The 25,655-nt window shown below is 39.4% G+C and overlaps 1 protein-coding gene across 1 annotated transcript in view; it reads right to left on the minus strand.

Annotated features, from left to right (window-relative positions):
• Window positions 1-21,508, minus strand: part of SERPINB2 (serpin family B member 2) — a 28,022-nt gene extending 6,514 nt beyond the window's left edge. Inside the window, exons 1-5 of the mRNA XM_036765322.1 lie at window positions 21,422-21,508; window positions 10,511-10,687; window positions 6,981-7,103; window positions 2,783-2,911; window positions 1,011-1,125 (exon numbers count right to left, since the gene is read on the minus strand). Coding sequence (XP_036621217.1) covers window positions 1,011-1,125; window positions 2,783-2,911; window positions 6,981-7,103; window positions 10,511-10,678 — 535 coding nt within the window. The 5' untranslated portion in view covers window positions 10,679-10,687; window positions 21,422-21,508. The remainder of the gene's footprint in view (window positions 1-1,010; window positions 1,126-2,782; window positions 2,912-6,980; window positions 7,104-10,510; window positions 10,688-21,421) is intronic.
• Window positions 21,509-25,655: the final 4,147 nt, after the last annotated feature.

Here is a 25,655-nt window from a genome sequence, read left to right on the forward strand (position 1 = left end):
GGTAGGTGATGCAGTGGGTAGAGTGCTTGGCCTGGAGTTAGGAAGACCTAAGTTCAAATGTGATCTCAGACACTAGCTGTGTGACCCTGGGCAAATCACTTAACCCAGTTTGCCTCAGTTTCCTCATCTACTAAATGAGCTGGAGAAGGAAATGGCAAACCACTCCAGTACCTTTGACATAACTGAACAGCAATAAGTGCTTCTTTTTAAGCCAAACATTAAAGAGATTTTCAAAAATACGTGAAACTCCTCTTTTCTCACTAATTATTTTTTGTCTTGGAAAATAGATTTAAAAAAACAAACATGTTATCTCCATTAACACACAATAGGTTTATTATTATTTTAAATGAACTAATAAATGAATACTTTAAATGTATCAGTTTTCATTTCTAATGTAGTAAATATTGAGAGATATAACTCACATAAACAAAAGCTCTTTGGCATCCTCAATAATACTTAAAAGTGTAAATATTTGAGTACTCTTACTTTGAAAAAAAACTTTTATTGTCATTCACCGAAAGAAATAAATATGGAGTTGGTCTTTGTTTTTCAATTCGACCAATCAACTGAGCATTCATTAGACTCCTACTATGTGCCAGGTACCATGCTAGGAGCCAGGAAAACAAATACAAAGAACAAAGCAATTTTTGCTTGCAAGAAATTTACATTATAAATTCAACATATAAATTATAAATGCACATTTTTCAATTGTCAAAGTGGTATAGTAGCACTTAGCACAGAGCCTGGTGCAACAGTAGATACTTAATAAATGCTTATTTCCTTCCTTGCTTCCTTCCTTCCTTTTAAGCTCCTGTTAGAGCAGGGCACCATGCTTGAGTAGTTGCAGAAACCAAACTCCTTTTTTCTGAAGAAATTTACATTTTACTGGGGGAAATCTGTTGAACTAAATTAAATGTTAAAGGGGTGAGAGTCAACTTCAACCATGTATAAAAGTGTCAATAAGTCATAGCTTTTTAACAAGAAAGACATTACTATGAGAATTTTCCTACCTTTTGTCTGAGTTTCAACCCAGGAATTGATCTCCTTTCTAGCTTCATTCTCATCTCTAAAGTTAACAGGTTGTGGTTCTGCAGAGTAATATTCCTTGCAACGCTTCAGGTATTCCTTAAAAGCAAGAACATCTCAAAGTTCATACAATTTTCACCTGGTCAGGCCAGAGATATTACTGCAAGTCCTTGACCCATCTTCAAGGGTAGGAGCTGTGAGGATTATATCACAAAGGTCTGCTATGGTTGGTTAGAAGTGAGACTGACAAAGACTGCGTTAAACCAAGTAGTATGCTGGGAATCTGGCTACAGAGATCTTTCCCCTAGAAATCTAAATATCTCCTTCTTCTTGGTCCCTCCCTATCCACTGTTCTTTGCTCTAACAACAACCACAATAACGTTCACATGGTTCAGGCACTGTGCTAAGCACTTTTACATATATTATCTAATTTGTTACAGCAAGCTTAGAAGGTATTACTATTAATATGTCCATTTTACAATTGAGGAAACTGAGGCAAAGAAAGGGGTAAATGACTTGCCCAGGGTCACACAGCTAGTACATATCCGAAGTTGGATTTGAACTCAGTTCTTCCTGACTTCAGGTCCAGTGCTCTCTCCACTGTACTAGCTGCTTCTTTTGATTTACTGTTTTGGACACTCAGCATTATCAAGGGGAAGGGAGACTGTGTGTGGGAGAGACAGGATAGCTAGAGCTAGGTGAGAATAATACCCTTCTCCTGGATAACTTAATATTTGCCAGATGTAGTGACTACAGTCAGAAGAAGAAGCAATTTGGGCATAGGTTTTTTGCACAATTACTAGCTGCCATTGCCAAGGGGAGTGTGGGGACAAGGGGAGAAGACAGTTTTACAGAACCTTGGGGAACTCTAGTCACCTCCTATAAAGGCTGAGAAAACTATGCTTTCTTCACTCATATTTATTACAATTAAAAACATGAAAATGTTAGCTTATTTCCTAGAACTGTGATATGAGCAAAAGGCTCTACGTGGCTTACAAAAACAAAGGCAAAACAAAGTCATTCCGAATAACTTACATCTAAGTATGTCTGTCAGGACATTGTTCACCAGATAGCATGGTTATGAAAACTATTATTTGTAGGTAATGAATTTATTAATCCAAAAGGCCTTTTCTTTTTTCATAATTGGATGATTTTGATATTTTCCATACCAAAATACAGAAATGATGAAAATATCAATATGATATGTTAAATATAAAAAGAAATTCTGCTGACTTTACCCATTCTTATATGCAAAAGATGGGGACTGAACCTGTGATTTCATTCTTATAGGCAACTCCCAGGAAAGGAAATACCCTCTACCAAAGCAGATTAGCACCTTCCCTGCAAGTTGTAGACTTAGAAAGTTATATTTTAAAGTTAAGTGATTTGTACAAGATTCCACAGCCCATATGTGTCAGAAGCAAAAATTTAACCCAGGTCTTCTGGGCTTCAAGACTAGTTCTCTACCGGTTATATTACACTGCCTGGGATAATCTAGAAATACTCAAATATAAAAAGTTGGAAAATTATCTTATATATTTGCATTAGTCTAACACTATAGTTGAGTGAAAGACCATAAAGAATACTGAGTCAAATAGGTTGACAGTTTCTCAGGCAAATTCATGACTAAAACAAAATTTTTGGAGGCCACAACTATTAATTACCCCAAAATGCATCTCATATAGCTCTGTTTTTTTTTCCTTCCCTTTCCTATTTCCAGGGGTCTAGAAATCCCTGTTGAATAGACCTCACTTACTTCCTTGAATCCTGAGGACTTGTCTCCAAAGAGTTTATTGGCACTTTCAAGAAGATAATTATCTGAAGGTTGGTTGATAGCAGTGCTGAGAACCTTGAAGGAGGAGTGGATATTGTTTCCAGCTTGAGCCTTTCAAAACAAAGAAGGAAGAAGGAAAAGAAAGAAGTTCTTTTTAATATACTCCATGACTTTTCTTGAGCTGAACAGAAAAGTTTGCTTTAACAATTTTCTTTCAGAGATATTTTCCCTTAATATATTTTGGCAAGATTATGATATAGTGGAATAAAGTTTGAAAATATGCTCACCTAAGTTATGGTTTGGGACCTTACTGTATAATACAGGGCAAATGTTGAGTCAGGCGCAACAAGGGCAAATGACACCCATGAAAATAAAAATTAGGGCTCTTTCAAAACCACATAAATTATTTTATATCCCTTGAGAGCCTCCAAGTACCCTGAAACTATACCCTATTGATCAGCTAAATAGCCTAAGCAAGCTCTTGCCTCTTCTGACGTGATCCAGTTCCAACTAAGTAATATGCCATACACAGGAGAATCAGCCTTGCAGAATACTAAAGAGCCTCCAATAAATTATAGGTCTCAGCTTGAGGTCTCTATAAATAAATAGGATTGATGCCCCAATCACAGTCTATAGGAGGTGGGAGCCCTTTCTACCAGGTCTGTGGCAAGCACAGAAAATTTGAGCATATGAATATTTCTCTCTCTCTCTCTCTCTCTCTCTCACACACACACACACACACACACACACACACACACACGCACACATCATTTAGAGCTACAAGGGATTACAGATCTAGAAGGGACCTTAGAGGCCATCTTGTCTGCCTTCTAATTTGATGACTGAGGACACTTAGGTCCAGGGAGGTTCTGATTTGCTCAGCATTATACAGAGGCAAGATTTGAACCCAACTCCTTTGACTCCAGAATCAGTGCTTTTCCACTATCCCACACTGCCGCCTTTGGAGGTCTTTTCATCCAACCACCTTGTTTTGAAGATGAGGAACCTGAGGCCCACAGAGGGGAAGTGACTTGCTTAATATTGCACAGATGGTAAATTGCAAAATTGGGATTGGAGTCCAGGTCCTCTGATTCCAAATCTAGGCTTCTCCCCACTGCTTGAAGCAATGCATCACAGTGTGCCCTCTGCTGCCTCGGGCAGCCTGGAGTTCCCAGGAAGGTGATGATGGGTAAGGATTCCTAAAGAGACCCACTGGAGCTGGTCATAACCCTCCACCTTGTCCTTGTGCCTAATCTGTCTAGCCAAGACCAAACATTGGAGAAAAATAGGGAATGTAAACATCTCTTAGCCAGCTGAAATAGTGACAGAAAACATAAGAGGGAATTAGAAATGCTGCCTTTGTATCTGGAAGACCTGGGCTCTACACTTACTAAAACCCCATCATCTATCTAACTTTTCCCAATCCCTCTCATTTGTAGTGCCTTCCCTGTGTTGATTATTTCCAATTTATTCTGTATACAGCTTGTTTGCATATAGTTGTTGCAAGTTGTCTTACCCATTAGATTATGATGTCCTCAAGAGCAGGGAATATCTTTTTTTAATATTTTATTTTTCCCCAGTTACACGTAAAGACAACATTAAACATTAATTTCTTTAAGATTTTGAGTTCCAAACTTTTTCATTCTCTTCCTTTGCCCTCCCCTCAGATGGTGAGCAATTTGACATAGGTTATACGTATTCAGTCATATAAAACATTACCATATTCGTCATGCAGTGAAAGAAGACACAAAACCAAAGGGGAAAAAATATGAAAAAATCCAGAAAGTGAAAAATAGTATGCTTTGATCTGCATTCAGACCAGTTCTTTCTCTGAAGGTGGATAACATTTTTCATCATGAGTCCTTTGTTATTGTCTTGGATTATTGTATTGTTTAGAATAGCTAAGTCATTCACAGTTTATCATCATGCAACATTGTTTTTACTGTATATAGTGTTCTCCTGGTTCTACTCACTTCACTTTGCATCAGTTCATAAAAGTCTTTTCAGGTTTTTCTGAAAGCATTCTGCTTGTCATTTCTTATAGTACAATGCAGGGAATATCTTTTGCCTTTCTTTGTATCTACAGTGCCTGGCACATAAACAGGCACTTAGTAAATGCTAATTGCCCAATTGAATGTTATCCATGTAACCTAGGAAAAGATACTTATTCTCACTGGGCCTCAGTTTCCTGATCTGTAAAATGAGAGGATAAGATTGGCAGATCTCTAAGACTCCTTTCTCTAAGTCCTTCCCTCTCCCCCAGGTCCAAGGCACCCTGACTTAATAGACTTTCGTAAGGCCCTCAACCTCTTTTACTAAACCCTGAGCCACAAAACACTTTGGGACTCACAGAGACTTCACCATCAGAGTGTGTTATTAGTCCTAACCTTCTACTCTAACAAAAGTGTTTTTTTGGGGTGTTTTCTGTTCTTGTTGATGGTGGTGTTTTTCCCCTCCTAGACATTGTTTTCAAAGAAAACCAACTCATCTGACTGGGAGGCGATTGGTAAGAGTATTGGATTGTGATCTGGGTCTGGCTCCTAGCCATGCCACTTGTTGCCTATGTGACCCTGTAAAGGCCACTTCACCTCTTGTCCCTCAGTTTCATCTCTGAATTAAGTGGTTTGGATTATATTAACCCTATGGTCTCTTTCAGCTTTTAGAGTCTGTGACACTAAGACCACAGTCAACATAGTAGAAAGATCTTGAAGAATAGGGAGACATACATGGGTTTTAACCCAGGCTATGCCACAAACTAGCAATGTTAGGCTTCCAACTCTTCAACTATAAAATGAGGATCAAATGATCCTTATCTGTATTATTTAGATTGAAAGACCCTTCCAGCTCCAACTTTCTATGAATCTAAGATGAATCACATTCAATGAAATATGAATAGTTCTGTCTTGGCTATTTTTTCTTTCCAAAGAATGGGCTACCTTTAGGTATAAATGCATTGAAGTATTTGATTGAAATATCATTGGACGTGTGACTAAAAATCTTCATTGGCCTTTCCAGTTTTAAACAAAAAGCGACATTTTACATGTAATTTAGCAAGTGCACAAGCGTTTTGTTTCATAATTTGAACCTCATGTTACAAAATAATGTCTGTTAATTTTTGTATACCACAAAAACATAAAACCCTTAAGGCCAAAGTTCTTCTTGTCTATCTATAATTGTATTGAACATATATTAAATGCCTACTATATGCAAAGCAATATTCTGAGGACTATGGAAGATACAAACATGAGGAAAATAGGACTTCTTCCCTCCCTGCTGTGAAGCTTCTGTGTATTCTGAGCAAGTCAGGAAAGGCCATATGGCATATTCTGCTTGAACATAGGGATTTGTTGATAGGGTTTTCATCAGTGTAGTGAATTCCTAGATGAGAAGACTCTCACTGATGTAGATTAGTGTCTTCTTCTAACTTTATCATTCTAGAAAGTTGCCTAGAAATCTTTTTTTAAATTTTTTTTAAGGCAATTGGGGTTGAGTGACTTGCTCAGGGTTACACAGCTAATAAGTATCTGAGGCCAGATTTGAACTCAGGTTCTCCTGACTCCAGGGCTGTTGCTCTATCCACTGTGTCACCTAGCTACACCTAAATTGCCTAGAACTCTTAAGAGGTTAAGTGACTTGCCCAGGGTCATGCAACCAGTATGTGTCAGAGGCAGGACTTGAACCCACATCTTTCTGGTTCTCAAGCAGCTCCCTATGTACTAAGCCACAGTTCCCCTTACCTTTATGGTTTGTTGCTTACATTGTCATGTTTGATCCACAAGACAACCTCACAGAGGCAGGTAGCATGATTTTGTTATCTCCATTTTATAGTCCCATCACACAGCTAGGTAATAAGTGGCAGCAATGGAAAGTAAATCCAGGCCCTCTACCCCAATGTGTGTATATATATATAAAATTCTCTTTTTTATTATACCACACCACTTCCTCATAGCCTACTTTACTTCTCAGGGCCTTCGTTTGCCCATCTCTAAAATGAGGACATGGGACCACATGATGTGTAACCATTCCAGCATTTTCTGTGGTCCTTTTGTGCCAGTGGATGGATGGGATGTGGGCAGGGGAGGGGGATGGTAAGGAAGAGGAAGGAGAATCACAGGAAAGGAAAGGGAGAATTAGGGTTGAAGAGACAAAGTGGAGGCAAGATAGCTAGAACAGGAGGTACCTTCTGAATGGCCAGAGGGTAGTTTTTCCTCTGGATCTGCTGCATCATCCCACAGTCTGTATCCTTTCGTACGGCCTTAGGGATGTCAACCTCATCTCCTCCAGCCTTATTGAACTGAAGTACCTGGGATCAGAATTAGAAGAAAAATGGATCCAGATTGCACACCAACAGGGCCTTCTGAAAAGACTCTGCTTAAAATTACCCTCTTAAAAAAATCCTCTACAACTTAATGTTCATTCCTCTCTTTTTAAACCTAATAGTGTTTTAGTAAAATAATTAAAGACATCTAACATCCATTTTCCTTTTGTTCTTCTGGGAAATCCTAAGAAAAGTAGACAAAGCTTATGTTTAGGGCTGCCTCCTATAAGCCTAAACCCTAGAGGTTTGCTCTTTCTGAACTCCCCCACCTCAATCTCGCCCAGGCCCCACTGAAGCACTTGAACCCTCAGCATTCACAGCTATCCAGTGCAACCCACATGTCTTGATGGTCTTCCTGATAGGGACCCAGAGGTCAAGTAACTAATTTGAAAAATTTGTTCATTGGCACCATAAATAAATGACTGATATTTCAACCAGGGACTTTGGGAGGCCTACTTTAGTTGTCTAACACATTAGTGACTTCAATAATGAGAATTTCCAGGCTCTAGAAGACAAGGGCATGGAGCTTTTTCATGTCGGGGGAGACATTTGATGGGCCTCCAACAAGAATGTGCTGGAGCCAACTTCAACAGGGGAGAGGTGATTGTTAAATTTTCAGTGTGAGCGTTTACATCACAGAAATCAGCAAATACTACAAATCAGGACTTGGTTTACTGTTTTGTTGATCATTTAAACTTAAGGAAGAGATGGAAAAGTATTAATAATGCAAATTAAACTTAAAAGTGTGTGTACATTTTCTTTTTCCTGGAGAAATGGTTGTTAAACATTTGCTAACACACTCTTGCCCAAAAATCACATTTTATAGACTTTGGCCCACTACGTTTTGCAGTGGGACTAATCCTGCTCCCCTCTCCTTGGGTCTCTTTTCCTGGTTCAACAAAAGAAACACTCCCCCTGAAGAGCTACTGCTTCCTGACTGGAATCAGAATTCTCTTGGGCCACCTAGAAAGTAGATTAAAAAAAGTATCTGATGATCAGTCATCCATAGCTAAGCTGGCCCCAGGCCCATCACAAGGGCCCAAACCTAAGAGCAGGGCAGACTTCTCTTGGCCCCTTCTCCTCCACTGCTTCTATAAAGTTGTATACTCAGGGGGCTTTTGTAATAACTCACTTTCTCTCTTTTGTAAGAAATAAATGAGACCAATAATGTTCAAATGTAAAAATAACTGTTTTCTGGAAGTTAAGAAGGACCTCTCTCACAGAATTTGTCCCAAAGATCTCAAAACCTTTTTGTAACCACTGACTAACTGCAAGCCAGAATGGTTGTGCCTTGTTCAAGTTGAGCTGATGCTAAAGGCTAACTTAGGACCAGACCTTATTTTCATTTTAGTCACTAGATTATTTCCTTCAGTACTCTCTCTGCCCTTCTTAAAACTTGCTCTGAATGAAGACTGCAGAACCAAGAAAAAGATGCGTGAATACAATGGTAAATAGTAATACTAAAAGGCGTGCAATCAGTGATAAATTACAATGAACAATAAATATGGGTCCTGGAGACCTAAGAAGAAAATTCATTTTTTTTTCCTCAAACAGAAAGATGGCAGCTATGAATGTAGAGAAGGGTGCACCAAAAAAAACATTTAAACAAACAAAACAGTTTACACATCTGACCCAACAGGAAGACTCACTCATATGTGACAGATTAAGGGAAAAAAAAAACGAATGGCTAAAAAAAAGGTAACTAATACTTTTTCAAGATTTTAAAACTGTACACGTTTTACTCTGACTGATTTTAACATTGAAAATGAATACCCTGATATTACTTAAGCCTACATTACTTTCTGTTGAATTTCCTTATTTTTTTTTAAGGACAAAAAAGGGCCAAAGGGAAGCAAAATTACAAAATGTTAGTGGTATAGGGACATTGTGCAAGTGAATTTTGTGCAATTCCTTGTATTTAACCTATAGCAAACACAAGGAAAGATTAAGTTTCAACATAATTAGATAAGTAGGGTCCATCTAAATGGGTCACTGTACACTAGGGGGAAACTTTTTTTTCCAGGAGCACCATGTACTCTAGGAGAGAAGCAGGGCTGAACTGGAAACATATTTGGTGTAGATGGAAAATCTGTTCCTTCAGTTGAAAGAATGAAATAGGAGAGTTTCATGGGACATCTGTAATTATTAGTATGTTCATTAGGTAACCCAAATGGGGTAATGAAGAGTCAGACATGACTGAAAAATGCCCAAGAAACAACTTAATGAGGTAAAGTTCATGCTTGGGTCACTAACCCAGAAAATAGTGTTGATTCTAAACTTGTCCAAGTCATCCAAACCCTGTCCTACAGTATGTCATCGCTAAGCTATCATGCTTACTCACTGTTCTCTGTGCATAGGCCGAGTTTGCTACATAAGGATGTATCCACCCACCAAGACAAAGAAACAGTGAGCCTGAAACAAAATTACGCCAGAATTTTGCCTAGAGTTCACCCTAGTTTCCTTATCAGTAAAGTGAATATAAACCTACATTCCCTCCCTGCTTCCTAAGGCGATGAGAAGAGTCAGATAATGGAATCAAAGAAGAAACTTTGAAACCATGAAAAGACATAGATGAAATTCCTTTCATCACCATTGCAAGCAGCTTTGGATGGAGTGCCTGAACTGAGGAGATCAGAGGATCATAAATTTAGAGCTGGAAGAAACCCTATAAGCCATGTAGTTCAACCCTTTCATTAAAGAGAGGAGGCAACTGAAGACCAGAGGAGTGGAATAACTTGTCCAATGTCACACAGGGAGTGAGTAAGCAGCAGTGCTTGGATTTGAAATCAGGTCCTCTGACTCCAAATGGAGCATTCTTGACACTGTAGCATTCTGTTTCTCAATGGATCTCACATTAGTTGAAATATTTAATTATTAAAGACATTTTTTTTAATACATCGATGGACTAACTACTCAATGTCAGGCTTTTCTTGCATTGGTTGTTATATTTCAGGGCACATGGCTATAGCTAGGGATGTGCTGGTAAATGTTTGACAATTAGTTCTTTGAAAAAAAAGTTACAGGCAACACACTTTTTAAATTTAATCTGCATTATTAACATTTTTCCTTCACCTTTTTAAGCACATAGAATCAACAAAACAAGAAATCAAGCCCTGATTTACAGTGTTTGCTAAAATCTGAGGTATAAATGCTCACACTGAATTAACAATTGGCTCTCACAAGCAGGTTCAAGCTGGCTCCAGTACATCCCTGGATATGGCTGAATATTTGTAATAATAGGGAAAGTAATGATAGCATCCTACTTTATCAGTATTTTATGATCCCTGGCTTTATTTCACTTAGTCGAACATTCTTGCAAGTTGATAATGGCTTTGTCTTTGAATAGGGATCCTTTTTTACAGCTATGAGAAAACAATGCAAGTCCAACCTACCTCTGCCATCTGGTCTGCCGTATTACCCTCAGCGCCCATATAGACCATGGCTAAGGTAGATGAGATGCTCCAAGGGCAAAAGAAGACATTCTGGTTATTATTTGTTTGACTCAGATGCTTGAAAAAGTTGAGGGCAAATTCTGTGTTTGCTGGCTGCACGTTCTCCATTGTTTCAACCTAGGAAGACAATGAGAGGGGGGGAAAGAAAACTTAAGAGGTGTTTTTTTATTTTGTTGGTGGTGGTGATATCCACATACTACAAGTACCAGACAGGGTCATGATGCCATCTATAGTGCCAGCAAATAAGCCTGGCTGGCCAGATTATGACAGTGTGTGATAGTGCTTGAGGGGAAGTCATATATAATGAATCTGGAAAGAAAAGCTAGAGTCAGATAGGGAAGGGAGGAGTTGGTATTTTCTCCTGGTAGCACTGGAAAGCCACCAACATCTCCTGATCAGGTGAGTGGCATGGCCATTCAAGAACAATAGGATGTGCAACCCTGAAGTAGAACTGGAGCAGTTTGTAAATCAAGGGAACCTGGGGAAACACACACCGATCACCAGAAGTGGAAGTAAACACAAGAGCATTGGATATGATGGCCCCCCTGGCACCTCATCCCCCCATCAGCCGCCATGACTTGGTGTTCCCTCAAGGAGCCCCTGTCTACACAGAATGCAGATAATAATGCAATACAACTCCAGATGGACCTTATTCATCACCCTCCATGAAGAGGAAGCCCTGGGGGAGGTGTGTCCTCCATTTCACAGGATTATATAGTTAGCAGGCATCTAATGTTTATGTAGAAAATGCTCTGATCAGACCTATGATAATAATCACACTCCATTATAATTACGAAGCATTTCTTAATAAATGATTTCTTAATAAATGCTTACATATACAATTTCTCCAAGATTATGAAACCTTATGGAGATTGTTTCAGATACATAATTCTCCCTCCTCTCAACATGCCTTTCACTTTCAAAGAATTTAAGGAGTGGACTTATGATTTCATTGATTTTGGGAAATCCTTTGGGGGGAAATTCCCTTTAGCAATGCAAATTATGCAAGCTAACTCCTTCTCTGCAACTGATAGTTTGCCAAGAGGGGTTAGGGGACTTGCTTAGGGCCATACAGCCAGTATGGGTGGGATACGAACCCTACACTTCCCTGCTTTATAGATAACTCTAATCTCTCATGTCACACCACTTGTTGTTCACCTTCAAATTCAAACTCAGTGTTTTCATTCTCTTTCCACTTCTCTTGGAATTATGTCTTATCCCACTTTACCAGCAAATGGTACAACAGAATGCAGCACTTGGAGTCAGGAAGACCCGAGTTCAAATTCTTCCTCAGATACTTACTAGCTGTGTGACCCTGGACAAGTCACTTAGCCTCTTTAATTGCCATTTTCCTCATTTGCAAAATGGAGTTAAGGATAGCATCTACATCTTTGAGTTGTTGGGAGGATCAATTGAGATAACACATGCAAAATGCTTTTCAAACCTTAAAGTGCTATATGTTAGATGTTGTTCTTGTCATTGTTAATACATTAGCTTAGTCCTGACTAAAGGTACTGACTGCTTGCAGCTGATCTCCCTTTGATTCCCATCCACTCATTTCAGGTCTTAGCCTTCCCTGATTATGTCTTCTTCTGTCACTGAGTCAAACCTGCCCCCAAACCTGCCTTCTGACTGACCCTTCATCCACTTCAGCATTTTCTCAGACTCTTTCTCTGAGGTTGCCTCCATGTTAGACTGGGTGCTCTGCAGTGAGGTACAAACTTGGCCAGAAGAAAGAACTTTGGGAAGAGTGTTGTGTTTGGAATCAGAGCTTCTCGGTCTCTGCCTCTTAATGGGTGATTTTGGATGGGTCACTTAACCTCTCTGAGACTCAATTTTCTTACCTGGAAAATGAGGGGATTGAACTACGTGACCTCTAAGGCCCCTTTCTTGTTCTAAATCTATGATCCTGTGTGGACAATTACGGAGTGTGGTTGCAGGGCACTCATCTATTCGTAGCACCTAGGAAGATTTTTCTGTTGGGTCCAAAGGGTAAATCAAATGGAAGTTTTACAAGTATGTGTCTTTATGGAAAACCTTCCTTTCTCCCCTTTCCTTTTCCCTTTTGCTCTCCCTTCCCCCACCGTGTGTGTGTGTGTTTGTGTGCATGTGTGTGTGCACACATGTATGTACACATACAAAGGGGAGGAGAGAGAAAAGGAGAGGTATAGGGAAAAAACAAGTGAAAGGGAAAGAGAAAGACAGAAATAGAGAGAGAGATCCATAAACACATACTTGGAAGTTTATCTGTATCTATATATGTGTATATATATATACACACACACACATATACACACATACACATATAGTGTATTATATCTATATATAAAACACATATACTTTATTCTCTTCTAATAATATGTGCATATTTGTATATATGTATATACTTGTGTATAGACACCCACATACATATAGGCATATTTATGTTTTTTCTCCTCTCCTACTCACCAGAGCTGTAACTAGAGCAGAATGATAGGGGTTCTGACCCAGGGTGCCAACACATAGGATGCTCCTTTCTGCAGTGACCCTTCAGCCCCCTCTCTCTTGGCCTTACAGCTAGGTGACACAGTAGACAAGGTTCTGGGTCTGGTGTCAAGGAATACTCATCTTCCTGAGTTCTAATTCATCCTTAGACACTTCCTAGCTGTGTGATGCTGAGCAAGCCATTTACCTCAATTTTTTCATCTATAAAAGGAATAGGAGAAGGAAATGGCAAACCATTCCAGTATCTCTGCCAAGAAAGCTCCAAATGGGGTCACAGAGGGTCAGACATGATTGAACCAACTCAATAACATGTGCCATCCACTGAGATAAGCCTTAGAAATGCTAAAAAAAAAAGTTTCCTTTCTCACGTTGTTTAGCTATAGCCTAGTTCCATAGCATGGACCCCAAGGCCAGTTCTGTGGAGGGTATCCAGTGACTATAAGATATAAATACACCTACTCACACTTAACAAACTAACAAATGTGACAGACAATTCATTCATCAACTGACATAGACACACCTTGGGTGTGTCTATGGCTCAAGGTGTGGCTGAATGCTTCCACATGCCCAAGGAGTGTGTCTCTATATTGGCTGGTGAACATATCTGGACCATCTCTATATATATGGCATAAGAGGCTTACATAATGGCTTTTTTAAAAAGCCACCCTGCAATTACTAAAGAACACAAATACACCAAGTGAAATGGACACTGATCTTCCCAAAAGAAATATTTCTCCAGTGACAAGTTTCACAGAGCTTGGGTGAGGTATAGGGGAAAAAATGCCCCAGGGATGCAGAAGGTCTTGCAAATTTCCCAGCCCTGACAGTTGCTAGGTGTGTGACTGTGACCTCAACCTCTTAAGCCTAAGCTTCCAGGTCTATAAAATAGGGTTACTATGTAGAAAATGTGATATAAACCTTCAAGCAATAAATAAAAGTGAATTGTCATCATTTAAGCCCTTTGCTAGAAGGCAACATGGCATATTATACTAGTTCAGTCGTGTCCAACTCACTGTGACCACATTTGGGGTTTTCTTGGCAAAGGTACTGGACTGGTTTGCCATTTCCTTCTCTAGCTCATTTTAGATAAGGAAACTGAGGCAAACAGAGCAGGCAGACCTGGATTCAAGTGAGGCTGGTGACTTTGCACAGCCCTCCCTCACTTAAATCCAATCCACTTGCAAGTCATGACATCACCTTCCTGATGTCATGGTCCTCTTGGAGAATGAAGGACAAGCAATAACAACAATACAGCCCAGGCTGTATGCTTTTCTCAGTGTTCTAGACAGCTCTGAGACTCTAAGTTTCAGAGAAAGTGCTGACCCAGATTGGTAGAGGGAATTTCTTTATCCAGGAGTGCCTTATGCCAAGGAAATCATAGGTCTAGTTCCTATCCCTATGCCTTCACTAACACATTATCTCTCTGTAACTCTTCTCTGTAATCAGTAAGTAATCTCTCTGATCTCTTTCTTTTGATTTCCAAGACAGGAAGTTATAAGTAGAGTTGTTCCCTCATGAGGGAGTGAGCTCCTTAACTGAGGGGTCCAACAGAGGCTAGATCTTTCTGTCGTTGCTCGTCCTTCGTTCTCAAAGAGGACTAATTACCCATTGGATGCCATTTTGTACTAGAAGACAACTCAGGTTCATTTCAACCCTGTGATTCTTTATATATGTCTTTTTTGGGCTTCTATTTCCCACAAATTAATAAAAATGGCATGCCATCAGTATTCCATCTTACTAAGAGTCCAAATATCCGCATCTCAAAGTTACCCCTTGGCCAAACCATGAAATAGCCTTGGTTATTTCCAGTGCCCGCCCACTTCCCTTTTCGGTATCTCTCTTTTCCCTTATTCTGTTTCCTGCCCCTCAGGGTCGTTGTCCTCCCACAGCACATTGTCCTGGCCAGTCCTCTCCAAAAAGCAGCCCTTCTCTGAAATTCCTCCCTTCTTTCTATCCCACCAAAATGCCAAGTCCCTCAGTGGTGCCCTACTCTCAATCTAATTCATAAGCGTGTGTTGTAACATTTTCAAAGGGGATATTTTTTAATGTTGAAAAGATAGGCTCTCCAATGGTGGAATTTCAGAGAAGTTGAGTGTGGGAGCTGTTTTGGGGGAGGTTGTGTCTCCAATTGTCCTTCCATTGCTACTATGTAGGTGGCCATCTATTCCACCTACATGATTGTCCATCCCTGGCTCTTACAAATTCTCATGTGAAAACTAACTACAATTAATGCTACTGTCACAAACAGGGTAGCCGTCACTCGCAAACCTATTTAAAAATGGAATCCCATTCAATTTTTAAAAAAAAAATTAAAAATCAATATAAAAGGGATTTCTTATCCTATCTTGTGTGGAATATAATCTTAAATGTTCAAGAATTTATTCAAAGGTAAATTGTAATTTCTCAGGCCCTTTTAGAAGTCTATGTGTGAGTATAATGCAAGGCAACATAGAAATAGGTTTCTGTGGAGGTGGATCACTGCATAGCAAACAGTGTGATAGGACAATCTTCCGGGGACTGATGCAGAAGCTTTGCACATCAGAAACATTTAGATTTATTAAGAATTTAATTTTTGTAAAGTTCTTAGTTGGTTCATTCCAGTGTAGGGAATTCTTAAATTCTATTTAATCTCAAGGGCTCATTTTGGCCTTTTTTTTTAACCTTTTATACTTTATGGTAATATTTGATTTTTTTTCTGCTTTGGGAGTCAAACTGATAGGAAAAAAGTATATTTAACCATATTTAAGTCAAGTAAAGGTCAGTATAGAGGGGCAGTATAGAGTGCTTGACCTGGAGTCAGGAAGACCTGAATTCAAATCTGGGCTCAGACACTTACAAACTCTGTAACCCTGGATAAGTCACTTAACTCTGCCTCAGTTTCCCCATCTGTAAAATGAGCTGGAAAAAGAAATGGCTCCAGTATCTCTGCCAAGAAAACCCCAAATAGGGTCATGAAGAGTCAGACATGATGGAAATGAATGAATATCAAATCAAGTAAAATCTCTGTTTAAAAAGAATCTCTTATAAATCTTGTTCACAGTGTTATTTTTTGGAGCAAGGGCTATACTCCCTGTCATAGAAGTAGGGACACTTGAAGGTACTCACAGAATCATAGAATCTGATTTGGAAGGGCCCTCAGAGGTCACTTAGTCTAGCTGTTACCTTTATAGAATTTGTTCCGTAGTAGACTTTTTTATTCTTGGAGGAGGGTAGGCAGGGCAATTGGGGTTAAATGACTTGCCCAAGGTGACATAGCTAGTAAGTGTGTCAAGTGTCTGAGGCCAGATTTGAGCTCAGGTCCTCCTGACTCCAGGGCCAGTGCTCTACTCCCTGTGCCACCTAGCTGCCCCTCTGCATGAGACTTGAAGGCAGCTAAGTGGCACAGAAGAAAAAGTGCTGATACTGAAGGTAGACCTGAGTTTGAATCCAGTCCTAGGTACTTGCTAGCTTTGTGACCCCTGGAAGTTATTTAAATTGCCTCCCTCAGTTTTCACATTTGTAAACTGGGAATAAAGCACCAACTTGCCAGGGTTGTTTGTGAGAATGAGATGACATTTGCAAAGTGTTTTGTAAACCTTGAAGTGCTATGTAAATACTAGCTATTAATAACCTGGACAAGTGGTCACACAGGCCCCAGTTCTCATACCTGGCCCTGTTACATCTGTTCCTCGAGCTTTCCTCTAACACTCCTACTCGCGGATATTCTCCCAATTTAAGCTTATAAATTATAACAGGATTTGAAGGTGCCATTGGATTGCAAGTTCAATATATGATGACAGTATTAGGTGGCAGCCTTAAAAGTTTATCCAGACCTAAAAACCACATTAATAAAGGTGGCTCAGTGAGTGGAAAACCAGCCCTGGAGTCAGGAAGACCTGAGCTCAAATCTGGCCTCAGACACTTGACACACTTACTAGCTGTGTGACCTTGAGCAAGTCACTTAACCCCAATTGCCCTGCCTTCCCCGCTCCAAAAAAAAAAAAAAATAAATTTAATGTCTAAAGTGAAGAAGAAAATGTTTCCATTCAGCTCCGCTCTTGGTAGACATACTCTATGCATCCCTAGGCAGCTAGGTGGTGCAGTGGATAGAGCACTGCTGAGCCTAGAGTCAGAAAGACCTGAATTCAAATCTGGCTATGTGACCCCAGGCAAGCCACTTAGCATCTGTTTGCCTCAATTTTCCCAACTGTAAAATGGAGATACTAACAACACCTATCTCACAAGGTTATCAAATGAGGATCAAATGAGATTTATTGATAAAGTGTTAAGTACAAGGCCTGGCACATAGTAGGCACTATACAAATGTTTATTCCCTTCTCCTATTCCCCATCCTATGATCATGGATGTAGAGCTGAAAGAAATATTAGAGGCCATCTAATATAATGCCTTCATTTTATGGATGAGGAAACAGGGAGGTTAAGGATGTGCCCAGGGTCATGCAAGGAATATGCATCTGAGGAGGGATATGAACCCATGTTCCCTGACTCCCAAAACCACCACCCCCCACTGACTCCCCATCAGAGGTATTATTCCTATTGTGGTGGCCACATTCCATGAGGGGGATGGAGAAGTTGTACTATGAACAAAGATGGTGGCCAAGGTGGAGTAGGGACTTGACGTCAAGCCTTGAGAATTTGTAGGAGGAGAGGAGGACATTTTGCCTAGAGACAAGGAGGGGTATGGGGACAGGACATGGGACATGACAGACTTCTCAAACTCAATGTGTCCAAAATAGAAGTGATGTTTTCCCCTGGGACTGCTCTTCCTCCTAATATCCCTCTTTCCTTCCAGGACACCACCATCCTTCAAGTCACTCAGGTTTGACTCTTCCCTACCATCCATCCCTCTTGCCCCTTCGGTTGCTGGATTTACCTCTATGTCTTGTACTTCTGTCCTCTTCTCTCCACTCATACCATGACTATTCTAATTCAGGCCCTCAATGCCTCTCACTTGGACTATGAAAAAAGCTTCCTGCCTGGACTCTGTTGTATCCAGCCTCTCTGTTCCCTATCTCATCCTCCACTCAGCTACCCAGCAGATCTTCCTAACGCACAGGTTTGACCACGTCACTTCCATAATCATGAAGCTTCGGTGGCTCCCTATTGCTTAGAGGATAAAATACAAGTGCCTCTGTTTGGTGTTTAAAGCTTTTCTCAGCCTGGGTCCAATCTATCTTTCTGGGATGATTACTCATGCACTCTACATTCTGCACAAACTAGCCTACCTATATGGTGGGATTCCCATACAGTGAGGGGAAACATTTATATAGTACCTACTATGTGCTGGGAACCTTGCTTTGTAAATTTTTTCTTTTTCGATCCTCAAAACAATTCTGGGAGCCCCATTTTTCATTTGAGGAAACTGAGGCAAACAGAAGCTAAGTGGCTTGTGCAGGTTCACACAGCTACTAAATGACCCAGGTCAATTTTGAACTCAAGTTCATTAGATTATAAGTTCTTTGAAGGCAGGAACTATCTTTCGCCTCTTTTTGTATCCCCAGCACTTGGTACAGTGCCTGGTACACAGTAATTGCTTAATAAATGTTTATTGAATGAATGAATGAAATTCTTCCCTACTCTGGGTCCAGCTCTAGGCTAGGCATTCGATGTCTTACATATGTGCCTTTGCACAGGCTGTTCTTTTCTCTGCCCCGCCACCATCCCCTTCACCGCCATGCTTACAATGTTCTTCTCTCCTCAGCTCAAATTCTTGGAATCTCTAGTTTCCTTCAAGGTTCACTTGAAGGGCCACCTCCTACAAGAGGCCTTTCCTGGTTTCCTTTGCTGTTAACACTTGCCCCTCTCTAAATAACTGTATATTTATTTTGTACTTTGCACTTCTCGGGGCTCATGCTGTTTTTAATTCAGGTAGAACCCTTGTGGTTGGGGATTGACCGTTTTGCTTTTGTCTTTCTATCTCTGACCCTTAGCACAGTGCCCAGCCCATAGTAGGCGCTTAATTAATCCTTGTTGAACTGAACTGAATAGAACCTTTTCAAACCATAGTTGGTTAATGGACCTAGGTCCAAATCTCAACTCTGCAACTTAATATCCATGTGAATTTGGGTAAGAGCAGCCAGGGGGTGCAGTGAATAGAGCACTGGGCCTGGAGTCAGGAAGAACTGAGTTCAAACCTGTCCTCAGACCCTGACTAGCTGTGTGACCCTGGTCAAGTTACTTAAGCCTGCTTGCCTCAGTTTTCTCATCCGTAAAATGAGCCAGAGAAGGAAATGGCAAACTATTCCAGTAGCCCTGCCAAGAAAACCCCAAATGGGGTCACAAAGATTCGGACAGGACTGAAATGACTGAACAACAACAGCAATGAACTTGGGTAAGCCACATCACTTGCTCTGGGCCTCAGTTTACTTTGGGCACCTATAAAATGAAATGATTGAACTGAAGCTCTTCTAACGTCCTTTCTGCCACCTCCTATGAGCTAAAGTCTTAATACAAATTGTCTTAATACAAAGATTTATTTGTGGGGAAACCTAATAACTATAAACTTGTAGAAACTTGGGCACAGAAGTCCTTTATAATCCCATACAAAGCATACCCCTTCTTAGTTGGGACCACATGTCCAAGTCAGTGCTTCCACTGTAAGCCCAGAATGTTGAGGCTCTGTTTGCTTTTTGTGGGACTTTTCAGCTTAAATGCTAATACCACAATGTTAGTTATAAAGGGACAACAAATGATATCAAAGCAGAAAACTCCTGTTAATTTCTCAATGATGTAATTAAGGATAACACTTCCATCCTTAGATGACAAACAGTTGGCTCTTAATCAATGTTATCCTTGGAAAAGACATTATTATGGAATAAATATTATCTTTGGAAATAATGGGAAGAAATAGTTTGCAAATAACTTGACCCTGTTGCTGCTCCTGCCGGTTCTCACACATGATAAAAGATCCCTCAGGCCTTGGCAAGGCTATCAGATATCAGAATTTGATCAAACCCTTAAAACTACAAACTCTGCCTATTGCTCCACTCCCTTTAACCCAGATTCATATGGGTCATGGGAAAGCTTCTGTATCCTCTGCTGCTGCATGGTAGCAACACATGGAGAATGAAACCAAAACAAAGAACTGGAAAACAAGATGAACAGGCTTGTTTTTTTCAAATAAATCTTCTCCAAAATAATCATCACATTTCATCCACACCCAAAAGAAAAAAAAAAAGCAATTATGTCTGTTTGGTACTTTGCACGATGGAGAATAATTTATGTATCAATATGGAGTCATAGTTTGGAAGCGCATGTTTAGCTCAGTCAAATAACTGTCAAGTTATTTGTCAGATCTGTCAAAGTGCTGTCAAATGGCTAGTAAGAATATTTTCCCCTTTATTTAATTAATCCAGTTCCTTGAACGAATCAACAAATTTGGGAGTCTTGTTGACATCACCATTTGTAAAGAAAATTCCCTAACTCCTCCACATTGTGGTCACCAACTAATAATGAAAGTTGAAAACTTATGAGATTTCATGGATGAAAGCTACTGTTCATTCTCTCTATTCAAAGCACCTTCTGTTATTCAAATTTGCTTAGAAGTGAAGAGTCAAGCGAAAACAAAAACATCCTTATCCATAGTTTTGTTGCTTTATCCTAGAATATATCTTCTCAAAAATACAGTTTTATTCAGGTAGCATTGGTAAGAATATAGATTCACATCTAGATGGGATTTTAAATATCGTCCAATCCAACTCTTATTTTACGGAAAGGAAAATTGATGCCCAGGAAGGTTAAATAACATGTGCAAAGCCACAGAGGCAATAAGTGCCTGAGCAGGGACATGAACTCAAGCCCTGTGACTTGAAACATAGCACTTTCCCTCCCATTCCACATTATTTTTAGTCATTAGAGAACTACAAATAGATGCTATTTCCAGATATCCTCCTAATTTGTCTTATGGAATTAATTGAACATCTTCAATATAAACTTAATCTAAAAAAAAATCACAGGAATGCATTCTGGCTCTTAATGATTTAGCAGGAAAAGTCTTAGTCTGGAGTCTATGAACTTAGGGTTTTTTATTGATAATTACATTTTAATATTTTAACTTAATTTAATTTAATTTTAATATGGTTTGTTCCCTTTGAAATCCTATGTGTTATATTTCATATGTTCTGGGAATAGGTTTCTCCAGACTGCCAAAGGGATCTATGACATAAAAAAGTGAAGACCTGGCCTAAATGTTGTTAAAATATCAAACTAAAATATTTTCTTTTCCTTTCAAAAGCCTTATAACTGTCATTTACCAGTAAGTGTTCCCCTACATGTCTATCTTCAAAATATTAGTAATACTAGTAAGAAACCATAGTGAAAAATGAAACCCCACTTCCCACAAAAATAGCCACAGGAAAAGTTACCATACCTTTGAGATTGAGGTGCTGTTGTCTTGACACCTAAGGTTTCTCTCTGGCTTACTCCAGTTTACATGCAGGGATGACTGACTGGTTTTATAGCTCGTTCTTGCCACTCCCAAACTGCTTTTCCATTTTTTTTCTTTATCATTCAGAGTGATTCAACATTTTACTCAGAAAGTCATCAGTAGGATAGTAATGCTTATCTGTATAGAAGCAGAAACTTGAGAAAGCTATTGGGAAAGTGACATCATGCAGAAACTTCGGAGTTTGGCAATAACTATACAAGTTAATCAAAAAAGGCTGGAGCTTTTCAGCAGCTTGAGGCTTCCTCATTCTAGGACACCCATTTCAACCTCTCCTCCCTTATCAGAGGGACACCACAGTATACATATTTAATTGTTCTGTACTTTTAGAAACAATGGGCTCCTTTCTCTCTTATTTGAGGGTGGGAGGAAGGAGCCTGACCATCTTTGTAAGGTGGAAATAGAAGGGAAGGCAGTCTGTCTCATTTCTTCTCTTGAATTCTGTGTGAAACTCCCAAAGATCCAAGTATAATTATTTTAATTCATAGTTTTATCTTAAGCTTAGTTTACATCTTCTCAACCAAAAATATGTCTAAGGCCAGACAGTATTTCAGTGACATCATTCACTGGCCTGTCATGTAGGTGGACCTTGAATGCTTTTTTATTTTTCCTCACTGAAGCCTAGACTTTAGTGACTAATAAGCTATGCTGTTCAAGAGCTAATTTATAGTCCTAGATAACTTGAGGAAGAATTTAAGAAGCACTTCATATTAACCAGAAATTAACGCCTCAAAATTTGACTCACAATTCCCTACATATGTGTTCACATATCCTTTAAGGTGTTTTAAAGCAAACAAAATTAGCAGGGCATGGCAAAAATGCCACAGGAAACTTTAGAATTTCTCCTTGCTTGGGAACATCACTGTTTGGAGAGTTTTGTCAGGTCACCTTTGTTCTACAGACTAGCTTTCTTTTGTCTTCACTAAAGAATGGCCAGGATTGATACTGTCATGACAGAAGGGACATCTCAAAAATGAGGAAACAGAGTGAGGAATGAACGTGGAGGTCTTGAGGCACAATGGACACCAATTTGACTGGAACAGGGTGTGCCCATGTGGAGGAGTAATGGACACTAAGGTTGCATAAGTAAAGCAAAGCTTAGTACAGAGGCCCAAGAATGCCAGGGTGAATTTAGCACTTGGGGTGACTCTCTAGGCTCTTGAACAAAAGAGTATCATTATGGAAGTGGTGTTTTAGGAAATTAATCTAGCAAATTCCTTAATGCAAATGATTCTAGCCTTATTTTGCTTCTTCTCTCTACTCTTTACCTAGAACAATGGCTTATAGCCATTAAGAGCTTAAGAATGTTTGTTGACTAAATGAATAAATTCGATTCAATTTGATTATAACATTAAACAGTTGCTATGTGCAACGAACTGTGCTAGGTAGGTCCTGAAGACAGAAAGAGGAAAAAAACAGAGCAGTCCCTGCCCTCGAAGACCTTACATTTTGTTGGAGGATTCACCTGTACACTGATGAGTAAATGTGAGAGAATTTGGTAGGAAATGGAAAATAAATGAGGATGGGGGTGCATACAAGAAAAGGCTCCACAAAGAAAGAGATCCCCAACTACAGCCTTGAAGGAAGATAAGGATTCTGAGTGAGGAAAGAAAAATGAGGAAAGAGTTCATTACAAACATGCATATCAACCTGTATGAGGGACAAGAAATGCTGAGGTCTGGGAAAAGCCTTACTGAAATGTCAAATATATGAAGGGGAGTACTGTGAGATATACTGAAAAAGCAGGTTTGAAGCTAGATTATAGAGGGCCTCAAATGTCAGGGTGGGAAATTTGTATTTCTTCTACTCAAAGGTTATTTATTGATTTGTTTGTTTTAAATCGGGGGGATGGACAGAGAGACTTTTTGGTTTTATTTTAGGTTTTTTGTTTGTTTTTTGTTCTTCTGGTGTTTTGAAAAATGTGTGGAGAGTAGATTAGAGTTAGGCAATGTGAAAGTAGGGAAAACAGTTGGGAAGTTGTTATAGTAGGTTAGGCAAGGAGTAATGGAGGCTTGATCTAGGCTGGTGGTTGTATGAGTATAAATAAGGGGATTTTTTAAAAAAAAGTATAATTGGAAGAATTTCCCAGTGATTGGATATGGGGGGGTGAAGAAGGGAGAAGAGTCACAGTTGAATCTGAGATTACTAACTTGGGTGACTTGGAAGACAGTGGGACATTCAACAGAAATAAAAAGTATGGAAGAGTTGTTTGGTACCCTTTAAGATTTTCAATAAAGTAGTGAACTTGGAAGCTACATTGCAAGGGTTGAGGAGTGAATAGTGAGGAAGTAGAAGCAGCTGGTGACTTTTTCTAAGAGTCTAATAGCGAAAGAGAGAAGCTATAGGAAAAGAATTTGGGAGGATGACACTGTCAAGTGAAGTTTTTATGTAAAAATGTGCTTCCTTTAGACCTCAGCAAAGCTGAAAGTCAAAAGAAGTAAAAGCAGAGAAATTGAATTATTAAGGAAAAGCCCTTTCAGATGCAAGGGGCAGGTAGATGGCACAGTGTATAGAGCACTGGGCTTGAAATCAGGAAGCCTCATCTTGCTGGGTTCAAATATGACCTCTGACACTTACTGTGTGACCCCGGGGAAGTCACTTAACCTTCAGTTGACCTCAATTTCCTCATCTGTGAAATGAGCTGGAGAAGGAAATGGCAAATCATTCCAGTATCTTTGCCGAGAAAATCCCCAATGGGGTCAAGAAGAATCCTACACAACTGAAATGACTGATAAACAACAACAATCTTTCAGATGTAAAGGAAGCACTCTGCCTCTTGGAAAGAGCCTGAAACTTGAATAGCTCAACTGCATAAGAAAAGACTATCAGTGACAATAAACTAGGGCACAGATGGACATTATTCCCAACTACTCATCTACAGGAGACCCCAATAGGAATCTGGAAAAGTGTAACTGGTGGGTCCACAACTGGAGTACCTCACTAAGGGAACTTGCTGTGAAGCAGCAAAGAATTAGACTTCTCCCATTAGCTGCTTGGAGGTGACAAAGCTTACTGCTGACATTAAAAAAATAAAGGAAGGGTGTCTGTCAATCACACACACACACACACACATATGCATATATATATATATATATATATATATATATATATATATATACACCTGTGGATATATGTATGTATATTGTGTATACATACATATATACGCACATATGGATATATTTATACACATATATGTATGTATGTATACACACACATTTATATCCTCAAAAATAGGATAGGATAAAGTGGTTTTTTTTTTAAATTTGCCAGAGCAGAAAACTTTGAGAAAAGCAATAAGATTAAGCTGTTCAAAATCTAAGGACTAGGATATATATAAATGGATAGCTTCCAAAACGTTTCAAAATGGGACATACCACTTTTGAGTAAGTTTCAGAAATAAGGTCTCAACATACATTTGGATTAAGGGTTTTACATGTAAAACTGCATTAATAATTATAGAGAATCTTAAGATCATTTTTTTCTTATTTTGAAGTATCTGTAGGATAATGTTAAAAGACAGAAGTGCTCATTTCCCAAGTAAGGACCTCATGGAACATTTTCAGGAACAGGATTAGATCCATAAAGTCTGAACAGGTTTTTAACCATAAGAACTAGTTACTGAAAGACCAATCTGATTAGATTTTGTCATGGTTCACTATATTATATAGAGTTTTATCATTAACAGGGCTTAGCACCATTATCTAAAAAATTTCCACAAGTGAGGTAGAACCTGGAAATGTTTGAGGAAATACCTTCACAGACCTGCACTGATCCAATTGCAGCTGTCTGAGAGATGCACAGGGAGTACTTGTCAGATTCCTGAAGATCATGAAGGCTGCCAAAGGACTTGGCACCCCGATAGCTACTGCTGTAGTGGGTTTCTCTATTCACTGGCTGTAACTTTGCTTCTTATGTTAGTCCTGTGTGTGTTATGGACTTGCAAGCTGCTTATCATTTTTGCATAGACTGATGCCAATGTAGGAACTGAGGCCCTTGTACTGCACGTTTGCCGGTCAAGGTTTGCCCATGGTGTTATGCAGAGGTCCTTCATTAAGAGCCAGTGAGGTTTGATGGGCGAGCTCAAGGGTATGCAATATTAAAGAGACAGAAAATCTGAGTGTGTTCATAGACGGCACAGTAGGAAAAATAGAATAATAGA

Source organism: Trichosurus vulpecula, chromosome 1, assembly GCF_011100635.1.
Source record: "Trichosurus vulpecula isolate mTriVul1 chromosome 1, mTriVul1.pri, whole genome shotgun sequence".
Lineage (NCBI taxonomy): Eukaryota > Metazoa > Chordata > Mammalia > Diprotodontia > Phalangeridae > Trichosurus > Trichosurus vulpecula.